This window comes from Terrapene carolina, unplaced genomic scaffold (assembly GCF_002925995.2).
Source record: "Terrapene carolina triunguis isolate 2854851 unplaced genomic scaffold, T_m_triunguis-2.0 Scaffold629, whole genome shotgun sequence".
In the NCBI taxonomy this organism is placed as follows: Eukaryota; Metazoa; Chordata; order Testudines; family Emydidae; genus Terrapene; species Terrapene triunguis.
In genome coordinates, this window is record NW_020664980.1 from 12,217,866 (window position 1) to 12,230,076 (window position 12,211).

Sequence of the window (12,211 nt, forward strand, 5' to 3'; positions counted from 1 at the left end):
GGGCACCAGCGCAGGGAGTCCCCCTGCACCCTGGCTCCGGCCGCGCCATAAGTTTTTTGTTTTGTTTTTTTGTTTTTTTGTTTTTTGCTTGGGGCGGCAAAAAAGCCAGAGCCGGCCCTGCCGGTGTGGCTGTCCCCAGGGCTGCCTGAGCAGCTGGCTCTGGGGCCAGCTGCTTGGACCACCCTGGAGTCAGCCACACTGGTGGTGGCAGAAGTCATGGAGGTCTCATGGAATCCGTGACTTCCATGACAGATAGGATCATGCTTAGGGGTCAGTATTTGCCACCATATGGTGTATGAACCATCCTGGAGCTGTAGGAGTTGAGCAAGAATTTCCCTGCAATTGCTCCTCCTGGCAGCCAGGAGCAGCTGTGGCATTGGACACCATAGCTGAAAGTAGACTTTCTTCTGTACCTGCAATGTTCCTCCTGTTTGGTGCCCAGGCAGCAAAGAGAAATCAGCGTCTCTGGAATGGAAAGGAGTGAGAGAGTGGGTAGGGAAAGTTGCACAATCCGGAAGGGATAGGACCTGGGTTGTAGGGACCTGGATAGGAGCAGAAGGTGGGGAGACAGGAGCTGGGGGTTGGATAGGTGCAGTGGGAGATGGTATCCTTGTGTTCCAAGCCTGTCCCCAGTAGAGCATGGTCTCCTCCTGAACCCAGAAGTCTTGTCTCTGATCTTGTTCTATCAGGAAATATTTGTAAAACCCACTGGCAAAGTGTGTCTCATTCTCTTCTAGTGACTGGTCCTCAGAACATAACAGCCTGCTACTAGTACCAGATAGTCCATTAGTCAGTGCACATGATGGAGCATGCTTTGGGGATGAATCAAGGTTTTGTAGTGAATGATGCTGTTTTCTGTAGTACCCCTGCCTCATTTGTTTACAGAAATTGGAAGATACATAGTGAATGAGGCAGGATTACAGATAGAGAAAGGATGGGCTTATGATTAAGGAAGATGAGTGCCTTTCTGGAGAACTGGATTCTATTCCTGTCTCTGCCGTGGAGTTCCTATGTGATGTTGGGCAAGTCACTTAAACCTGACTTTTCACAGATGGCCACTAAATGTCTAATCTTCATTTTCTGGATGCCCAGTATTGTACAGCTGGTACCAAATTTGCAGATGTGCCAAGTGCTCACAGTTGTGTGTTGAATAGATCATTTTACCTTTAAAAATGCTGAGCACTCTGAAAAATCAGGCCCTAGGCATCTCAAGTTGAGCACCCAACATGACTGGACACTGACAATTTTGGCTTTAATCTCCATGACTCAGGTCCACAGCTGTAAAATGGGAATAAATAATATCACCCAGTTTCACCAGGGTGGTGTGAAGATAAATGGATTAATACCTGTGAAGCGCCCAGATCCTACAGTCAACACATTAGGAGATTAGTAAAGTTGTATTCAGCGGAAGGTTTGGGTGGGATCTGTTTAGTAAAACCTGGGGCCACGCACTGAAGGATGATAAAAAAAATATTAAAAATTGAACTGCCCCTTCACAGATTGAGGCAGGGTGCGATGGTTCTCGGGGTACTCAGGAGGATTCACTGTGAATCACCCCTGCTTCCAGCAAGGAGTCTGTGTGGTTGCTGGATGTCAGCTACCTGACACCACCAGCATTTCAGCCACTCAACTCTCTCCTCTGGATAATGTCTGTCCTAACTTCACCTTGTAGGTTAACAATAACTGCACTCTAATCCCTTTGAATTGCATCCCTGTGATATCCAGCCCCTGACGGTGGCTACTCAGAAATTTCAGATGCTCTGCGTCCAAAGGTGCAGTGTACTGTACCCAGTTTTACCTTAAACCACACAGCAGTTGTGAGCACGTAAATAAACCTGTTGTTTTAGTATAAGAGCGAATAAAGATTTAACTAGAAGTGAAAGAAAATGAATGGAAAAGCTTTCAGTACAAAATCATAGGATGCAAACCTGGGTCTACACTTATCAATATCAGAGGGGTAGCCGTGTTAGTCTGAATCTGTAAAAAGCAACAGAGGGTCCTGTGAAAAGGTGCCACAGGACCCTCTGTTGCTTTTCACTTATCAATAGTTACCTTTCCTATATATTAAAGTGGGTTTCCCCCCACAAGTTTAGTCTTTTGCAGAGCTAGCTGGTTTCACAAGAACCAAGACCCAAATGTTCATAAAAGCAGCCAGGCTCCCCTAAATGTTTCCTTAGTGACAGGATCTAGAGTGCTTCTCTTCCTTCTGTGTTATACTGCAAATAGCCTTTTGTTTCTACTCACAGCCAGGGTTAAGTTCAGTCTGTAATGTTCCCTTTTCACCTCCAAGAGATTTCAATTGTTTGGTTGTGCCTCTGATGGTTTTCCATGGATAGTTTTGGGAGGGAGCAATGCTAGTCAATTGAGCCTTGCATTACCTGACCTGCTGATTAGGGACCAGTGACAACTCCCTCCTACTTGAGTGGGCCATCACTGTGGCACATCACCTCTTGGTGATTAATTTCTAATTCAAGTCCATAAAGCGTACTTTGAATATAAAAACTGTATTCCTTAAATATTACCCATACATGCATATCACCAGGATTGAGTCTTGACAAGTTATGAGCTTTCTGTAGATAACTCACATAATATCCCTTATGAATAAATACCCTCCAAGATACATGTTCGGTGTAATGAGTTTGTTGGGTTTGAGGAGAGAGTTGTTTACAAAGAAGAGGGGACCCTCTGCCAAGGGGGTGTCTCTGTATAAATAGGAGAACCACTGCAAATTACCAAGTGAAACAAAAGGCAAAGAATGCAGCATAGAACAGTTTGTCAATGTATTTTGATAATTGTAAATTAGTTTTACTGAGATTCTTAAAGTACTAGTAACTGTACTGTGATGTATATTTTGTAAAAATACTGTAAATAACAAGATCTCACTACAGTGAGCCCTATTAAATCCTTTTTAGTGCTAATAAGTAAGGCTAAGATTTTGTCTCAGATATTTTTGCCAGGTCATGGCAAAAAAGAAAAATTCACGGAAGTTGTGACCTGTCCATGATTTTACTAAAAATATCCGGGACAAAATGGGGATATGCGAGTCCTCCACTGTCTGAAGCGGGGCAGCTGCGCAGGGGCTAGGAGCTGCCTGAAGTGGGGCAGCTGCGGGGTACCCCTGCAACAAATATAGTTAGGATGGGGTCTAAGAAGCCCCCTCTCCATCAGATCCCCTTAGTATGTGGCTCCCTTGAAATAGAATGGATGCATCCACCCTTCATTGTTTTTCAGTGACTATTTTAAAACTAAAAGGGGGGAGGGGGACTCTAAAGGGGGTCCTAAACTACTTGCAAACCCTCTCTGGGGAGGTTTCACAGCTGTTTCTCCTGCCTAGTCTCTGCAATGCATTAAAAGTATTCTGCATTATGGAGACTCTACTGGCACAGCTACATTGCCATAGCAAACCTGTAGTTTAGGTGAAGCCTACGCGGATGGAAAGGGTTTTTCTGTTTGTGTAGAACTACCACTTGCCTGAACAATGGTAGCTGCATTAACAGAAGTATTCTTTCATTGACATATCTGTGTCTGCACTAGGGGTTAGGTTAAATCTAAATCTTCCCATAACTCTTATTTTTAAAGCACTCTGTTGTCCCTGTTCTGTGGGCCTTCCTGTACTTATGGTTTAGACGGTGGGCTTCTTGATGCAGAAACTGCTGTATTTTTGTATTGTAAAAGAGCAGAGAGTACTATTGGCACTTGACAAATAGTTGTTAATGATATTGCATGGGATGGCTCTGTGCACATTGTGAGAAGTGGTACATAAATTTTCTGGTAAACTACTTGACCTGATTTACGCAGTGTGCTATGGAAAATTTTGCAGTACCTTAGAACTTCTGCATAATCTTCAAGTAACTTCAGAAAGTGTCTTTTTTTTTAATTGAAATCAGTTCAGTATTCTTGTAGCTTGTTTTGGTAATAAAATAAGCTAGGATTGTTTTGAGTGTATGCTAACAAAAAATAGTAATGTGCACCTTTCTGGGGATGGGGGTTGGGGTGAAGCTAGATAAGCCTTGGACAGTGGTTCTCAATTTATTTACCATTGTGGGCCGCGTCTAATACTACCTGTATGGCTCTGAGGATGTCACATGGGCCACAGCTCTGTGCTGATTGGGCTGCAGGTTGAGAACCACTGGACTAGGATGTAGTGTGGGATTTTGAAACCAAAGAGGATGTGCTTCTCTTTCCTTCCTCCTTGGGGAAGGGGCGGTGAAGGGGGCATTAGCAGTAGAACATTTTTTTGAGGAGTGTTCCTTGACACAGCAATTCTTGCCAGCAAACAGCTGATCTACAGTTTCCCATCCCTAAATACACACCAATGGATGTCATAAAAATGGATAAGCACCTTAGTCATGTTTGTGTTAAAATTAATAAGCAGTGAAATAGTAAAGCTTTTGTTTATTAATTTTATTTTTTAATTTCCATTGAAAGATTTCAGTGTTAACACCTGTTGAGATGGATGGAAGAACCCCTGCATCACTTTTAATTATCTTTTCATATTCAGGCAGGCAATATGTAGTGGTTCAGATTTGAAAAGATACTTTTGCAAACATAAATGAATTAAACAGAAAAAAGCTTAACCCTTCTCTGGCATGGTGGATACTGTGGTCATTTGTGAATTGTAGAAAAAACAGGGTTCTGGTAACTTGTGTATTTAATGTTTTTCTTTCCATTTCACTTAATAGTTACTATGAGAAACTGTTGTTGCTAAAAATTCTTGAAAATACATTATGAATAAGTGCAAACATCTTCATTATTCTAAACAGTATCAGCCAGTTCAGAAAACTGCATAGCATAACGCTGTTTGAAATGTAGGCCTGCCCTTTTCTTTGAACCCCTTAATACTTTAACACTTAGTAAAGTAGACTGCTTATCAGTGGATTCAGGATTTTTAACATAATAAAAAATAACATAAAAAAATGGAAGCAGGTAAAAGGCAGGGATGTTGGTGTCAGCACAGCTGTATGTGCTGAGTAGTTGTTAAACCTGAGAGAACAAGATGACCACCTTTTGAGTTGTTTTGTTTAAACATATTCCTATTGATATGAGCCAAAATACTGAGGAACTCTCTAATCCTGCATTCTGTAACGAGAGTTTCACTGCATTCTAGCAAGACCCTGGCTCTAGCAGGCTTTATAGGTTTGATGAGATGGTTTGCATGTGGTGCAAGGATTCATGAACATTGGTTCATCTTTGTGAACCCACCCATCCTCAGGATGATGTCTTCCTAATTCTTTTACCTTGTGCCTGCAGGTCATCTTAGGCCTGATCTAAACACACAATTTTCACCAATTTAACTAAATATAATCAGTTTTGTTAGCAAATTAAGTTAAATCAGTATTGGAAATTCTTAAACTGATTTCAGAGCATCCACACAAGGGGTTTGCACCAATTTTATAAAATTGACTTGCATACAATTGGTGCAATTTTTATATGTAGACTGGGCCACCTTCTGCTATTGTTAGAAGTTGCAGTAGCATGTGTTCTTTTAGGCCAGACTGTCTATATAGAAGTAGTTTTTTAAAAGAGGAATCTCTATCTAGAGTAAAGGTAATATGTTTGTTAAATAGAATAATATAGCAAAGTGGTATTTTTCTGTTCATTTCAACAGGAATGCCCAAAGAAAAGTACGATCCACCTGATCCACGGAGGATGTACACAATTATGTCCTCAGAGGAAGCAGCCAATGGAAAGAAATCAAATTGGGCGGAGCTGGAAATAAGTGGTAAGAAATGGAGGAATAATGGTTATGTGGTGAAATGAGGATTTGATTTCAAATTTGAATACTCATACTAGCCATCAGATAAACTTTTATCCTGTAGATATTCCTTCACAAGTAAGCAGGGTTGGGCTATATAGGCTTGGCATTTGAATAGGAAACCTAAGGAACACCAAGGAGTTACAGGAAGTCATGGTGTTTATTTCGTAGGATGCATTCTTCCCTCTAGTAAATTGATGTCCCACATAGCACTGGGAAATGCTGTGCAGCAGTAGATCTCCTCTACAAATAGGAGATAAAATGAAGGTTGTGACCACTTTGGGTCATTAAATATCCCTGGGCACTTTACATATGTGTTAAGGGTGTTTAAATCTGGTGCCTTGACCAAAATTTGACAATCAGTCAATTCAAGGTTTTATTTATATATAGATATAGAGGCACATAAAATATACTTGGAGACAAGCCCTGTGTGTGTGAGACACTATCCCACCAATCCCTTGTTGCCTAAGGGAAAATTCTGAGTTGATCAAGAGGAGACCATGAGTTGAAATCTCACCTGTACTGGCTGTGGTTTATATTCCATGCACTGTTCTATACTGTCAGTTGAACTTACCTGGAAATCAGTATTGAAAGTTTAAAATACATTGAATTTTTTTTAATATGTATTTTCCTTTTAACTTGTATTTCTTTATGTACCTCCATGTAGCCAGGATTTTTATTCCTGGCAGGAAAAACGTTCAAATTAAGCTGAATAACTTGACCCTTCTTTCCCTCCACTCACCCAATGTCAGTGGTGAAAATTCTGGACACACTTGAATAAAATAAAGAAATAAAAGTTAAAGGAGGGAAAAAGACCAATTTATCTCAGTGCAGCTTTTCGTAGGAGGAAAAGAGTTGGGGAGGGTGGGGGGAAAGTAAATCAGCAAATACATTTGGAGTATAATGACTTAATTGGAAAGAGTGTTTAACATTGGTGGCTCATAGATGACTAAATAAGCTATAAAAAGTCTGTTAAATGGTAGTGAGCCTATTTTGCCTCCGAGGAAATGATGTTCTGATTTTCCTGCAGTGCTCTTGATACAGTCTAGATCAGGGGTGGCCAACCTGAGCCTGAGAAGGAGCCAGAATTTATCAATGTACATTGCCAAAGAGTCACAGTAATATGTCAGCAGCCCACGCATCAGCTCCCCCGCCTGCCGGCAGCCCCACCGATCAGCGCCTCCCCCTCCCTCCCCGTGCCTCCTGCCCACCACAATCAGCTGTTTCACAGTGTGCTCTGGGGGGGAAGTGGTGAGAGAGGGCACGGCAGGCTCGGGGGAAGGGGCAGGAGCCTTGGGGGAAGGGGTGGAGTTGAGGTCAGGATCTGGGGCAGAGCCAGGGGTTGATCAGTGAGCACCCCTGACACATTGAAAAGTTTGCGCCTGTAGCTCCAGCTCCAGAGTCTGCACCTATGCAAGGAGCCACATATTGACTTCCGAAGAGCCGCATGCGGCTCCGGAGCCACAGGTTGGCCACCCCTGGTCTAGATAGTCTTTCTGATTGAAGGGTGGGAAGTCAACCTTGCACGAGAAATGTCTCTAATGATGTCCCTTATGATACTTCAAGTTCCTGCCATATGGAGGTGTAGATCTCTTGACTTTTTAAAATGAATCAACGTTAATATCCTCCATTTTACACAAAATAGGTGTGGTTCTTGAGCCCATGGCCATAGCCAGCACAGCTTTTAGTAGCGTGCAGTTTGGGGACCCCTGTTCTAAAGTTACCATTATAGTTACAACAGGAATAACACTGTTAAACTCCGGAAGAAGCTGCTTCCTCTTATGTGTTGAACTAATGGCATGAAAGAAAGCCTTTTTATTTAGAAGATGGTGTGTGAATAAGGGCAGAACCCAGAGAACCATCTTCCACTCCAAAGCAAGAGCACTAAAACTTAAAATGTCAATGATAAGTGCACAGTGTTTCACTTGAAAAACATATTAAAATACTGAATGCATGATCAGTTCATAAATCTGTAAGTTGCTTTATGTAGCACGTTCAGAAAGGAAGAGGATGTCCAAGGCTTAAAGCATGGGCTCAAAAATGGCTAAAGAGCCCAGGCAAGAAAATTTAAAGGAACATTTATTTGTGCCATCAAAATGTCATGAAATTAGAGGGGAGTACCTTCTATGTAATCTTTCATTTTTAACCATATTGCAGAAAACTCTAAACACTGTTCAAACAAGATGTCATAAAATACTCATTTAATGCTAAAACTAGATGTTTAAAATGTCCAAAGTTATTTTTATTTTACTCCTGTTTCTCTCTCTCTCTTACAGGGAAAGTAAGAAGCTTAAGTTCATCTTTATGGTCACTGACCCATTTGACAGCTTTGCATCTCAGTGACAATTCCTTATCCCGTATTCCTTCAGACATTGCCAAGCTTCACAATCTGGTCTATCTGGACCTGTCCTCTAATAAAATCCGTAGTTTACCAGCAGAACTCGGAAACATGGTGTCACTCAGGTATGCAAATTCATCTGCAACCCCGGCAGACATCAATTTCATGTTTTGGCACGATTCTGTTCTGTAACTAACCAAAGCCAATATAAACAGTTTTTCCTAGTGGTTGGAGTTGTAACTACAGCCCTAGCACTCTATATTTGCCCTGATCTCCAGTTGCCCCATGCAACAGTGTACAATGAGCTCCTACAGAGCTGAGAATGCTGGCATGCACCTTGCATAACATTGCTAAATCAGGTTTACATACACACACCCCTCCAAACACATCCCCAAATCCTTATGCGGAGTGCTGCTCTTGAAGAACTGTTGACACCCATAGAGTTCGTGCAAGAGTTGCCCCTTAATTCATGGCAAGAGAAAAGAGTATTTTATAGCACCTAGCACAAAGGGCCATAGGCACTATAGTAATACAAATATTACATAATAATAATAATAAGAGCAGACTAAACATTTCTAAATAAAGGTAATCAAAGAAAGTTAGTGGCTGTTTTCTTCATCTTAAATTACTACTCTAAGAATTTAATTTTATGACCATAGTTTTATAACACCTGAGAGATTTGCGTAGCAACAGGTATCTTGTGGGGGGGTTTCTCCCCCTCCCCCCTTCTTTTTCTTGTGGTGGCCATGTATTTATACTTCCACACCAATAAAAGAACATAATCTTTAGCTAGCCAGGTAGTTACTAAAGTGAATTTTATGCTTTCAAGTTGAAAGGTGTAGAAGAGTCACAAGGCTAGGGATAGAATAAGTTAATTAATTAACAAATTCTTTTTGGAAGTAAAACATATTAATGTTATAGCTAGTTGGATTTAATTGGGGCCACGGTATCTAATTTTGTTAATGGAGTCCTCTTCTTCGGGGAAGGGCAAGTATTATGGGCAAATTTCTCTTGCCCTTAAAGGGTGTTATTGACAATGTATAAACGACCTCCGTGAAGTACTGTATGTGGGATTATCATACAGTACCAGTGTTTGATTCCCAGACTTACACCTGCATTGGAATGATAGGCTAGGTGGCACCTTGAGATACTAATAATTGTATTTTCTTCATCTTTGGGAAAAATTGCACCCTACTGAAAAAATTAAACTACTTGATTAAAATTGAGAGTAAGCTATCAATAAATTCTAGAGTAGTTAAGCTCTTAAAACTATTATTTATTGTGAGCCCTATTTAACAGTGGGAATTTAGCCTGTAGTAAGAAATACTGATAGTGCCTTACATCATTTTCCCCAAAACTCTGAGATATTCTATTTTATTTTTTTGTTTTACCCCTACCACCTTTGCTCTAATTACAGTAACTACTAATAATTTCCCCCTACTCTGCTGTCGTTCAGTATCATCACCTACCCATTTTAAACTTACTGAAACATTGAGATTCACCTTGTGAATTAATTAGTGTTCCTTTCTCTTTATAAAGCCCTTTGCCTTTTAAAATATTGGTGCAAATGATGTTAGTATAGCACTCTGCAGAATAGTGCATGCAGATATTGTGCAAACTTTCCTAAAATTTTCCCAATTTACTCCAATCCTGATTCTACAAAATTCCAGCTATCCCTGTCTTGAGCCTCTTTTGAGCAGAGAGTATAAAATCTTGTTCTGGCTACAAAATGTGCACTAACAAACTCAGATCAGACCATCAATCTAGTTTCCATTTGTGACAAACATAATATTTGAATCCTGGTCTATAGACACGAAGGGCATTAAAAGCACATTAACCCACTGCACACACACTGTCCTCAGTAATTGTAGCTGATCCATGATTTCTTTTCACTGGGGTTAAAGTGAAGAACAGTCTGTAAGTGCTTCCTATGTGGTAGCGCTCTGCAGGTCTCAATCCCATAGTAGTTTTGTGTTTCCTGCTGACTGCTACTGCACTCTCCTCGTAGCTTGTGGTATAATTTCCAGATTAACAGAGTAATTTCAGCTTTGAATATCACCAGTATTATGGACCAGAGAAATAGTGTGAACTGACACTACCTAGAATCTTTTAGAGTCAATAAATAACTCCTTCAACCTCCATGTCTGGGAACTCTTTTTATAAAGGGCTTAGTTTGTCTAAGATCCATTGTGTCTCCCTGTCACATGCAGACAAAATTTGTTCCAATGACTTTGGGAGACTGTGAACCAGCTAATGGAGAATGATCAAGTTGCCAATCTTTGGAGAGAGCTTAAAAAAACTATCACAAATTTTTCTTCAACACAACTGGGGAAAGATTTCAGAGAGCTCAGATTCTTTTGATTTGTTTGGAAGGACTAGTATGACTTGCTATGATCCTCTGTGCTGCCTAAAGGAAGCTCTTTGACGCCAAAGAGCATTAACCAAGATGAGATTAAACTAGACAACTATCCTTATCATTTTTCTTTAACAATTTATGAAAACTGTACTTTATTTGTTAGTGGAACTGTAATCTATACCTAGAATGAACCCAGGTGAGCATCTTGAACCAAAAGCTCACCTTAAGAGTTCTGCAAAGTTCTCAAAAGTTCTTAGACAAAAAGGTAGTTTCATAAAGAATAATGTATTAGTTGCCGTTTAGGGTCATGTAGAATATTATTCCCAACCATGTGATAGTCCAGTGGTTTTCAACCTCTGGTCTGTGAACCCCTGGAGGCCCGCAGATTGTCAAAGGTGTCCGTGAAAGGTGACTGTGAAAATGAAGTTTCAGACCCCAGAAAAGGCATTCAGTTTTTCTGATCAATCAAAAGTATGTGAATACCTCTCCCTACAGATCAAAACCCAGAAGTGTTGTCGTTATCATAAAAGCCCACAGTTTAGCGTCCTTTCTCATGCCGTGTCAAATGCCGTGCTGAGCCGAGCACATGCAACACTTACAGTTGAATTCTGTTCAGTCAGTTTTCAGTCTAAGGATTCTATAGTAGGGGTCCCCAGACTACAGGTTGAATTTCCAAAGGGGTCTGCACCTCCATTTGAAATTTTTTAGGGGTCTGCAAATGAAAAAGGTTGACAAACACTGTGGTAGTCAAATAAAGCTTGAATGACTTAGGCCGGTGGTGGGAAGTTGGTAGGGTTTTTGTTTTTAAATCCCTCTCCCTCCCTCCCCTAAGCAGTATATGTTACTGCCTGGAAATCTAGGAATGGAGTAGGTGGGCCCTTGGTCTTTTCCTCCTAAAATGTCTGCTTTTATCTATGCTCTTTTTACATCTTGCAAGGAATGGCTAGGGAACTCTAGTCTGGCAGAATCATATGGGTAACTCTTATGTAAGGCCTGGTCTACACTAACACCCCAATTCGATCTAAGGTACGCAACTTCAGCTACGTGAATAACGTAGCTGAAGTCGACATACCTTAGTTCGAACTTACCACGGTTCAGACATGGTCCACACGCGGCAGGCAGGCTCCCCCGTCGACTCCGCGGTACTCCTCTCGCTGAGGTGGAGTACCGCAGTCGACGGCGAGCACTTCCGGGATCGATTTATCGCGTCCAGACCAGACGCGATAAATCGAACCCGGAAGTTCGATTGCCAGCCGTCGAACTACTGCGGTAGTGTAGACCTGGCCTAAGTCTTACGCAGTCTTATGTAATGATTGTGCCTATATCACAGATTTTAACATTATACCTAAATTGGACCATTTTAGGGCTGGTCACAATGAAAAATTATTGGCATAGCTATGTCTCTATAAGGGGTGTGAAAAATCTATATCCCTGAGAAACATAGTTAAGCTGACCTGACCCCCCGATGTAGACCGCGCTAGGCTGATGGAAGAAGTCTTTTGTTGACCTAACTCAGGGCAGGCAAGGTGGCAGGCAAGCTGATTTTCAGTGGCACTCACACTGCCCGGGTCCTGGCCACCAGTCCGGGGGGCTCTGCATTTTAATATAATTTTAAATGAAGCTTCTTAAACATTTAAAAACCTTATTTACTTTACATACAACAATAGTTTAATTATATATTATAGATTTCAGAGTAGCAGCCGTGTTAGTCTGTATCCGCAAAAATAACAGGAGTACTTGTGGCACCTTAGAGACTAACAAA

The 12,211-nt window shown here is 41.2% G+C and overlaps 1 protein-coding gene across 4 annotated transcripts in view; it reads left to right on the forward strand.

Moving 5' to 3' along the window:
• CNOT6 (CCR4-NOT transcription complex subunit 6) overlaps positions 1-12,211 on the forward strand; it is a 49,004-nt gene that overhangs the window by 19,960 nt on the left and 16,833 nt on the right. For all 4 annotated transcript variants that reach the window (XM_026659382.1, XM_026659380.2, XM_026659379.1 and 1 more), the window contains 2 exons: positions 5,609-5,722; positions 8,032-8,218. In XM_026659382.1, the coding sequence (XP_026515167.1) occupies positions 5,611-5,722; positions 8,032-8,218 (299 nt within the window). In that variant the 5' untranslated portion in view covers positions 5,609-5,610. The remainder of the gene's footprint in view (positions 1-5,608; positions 5,723-8,031; positions 8,219-12,211) is intronic.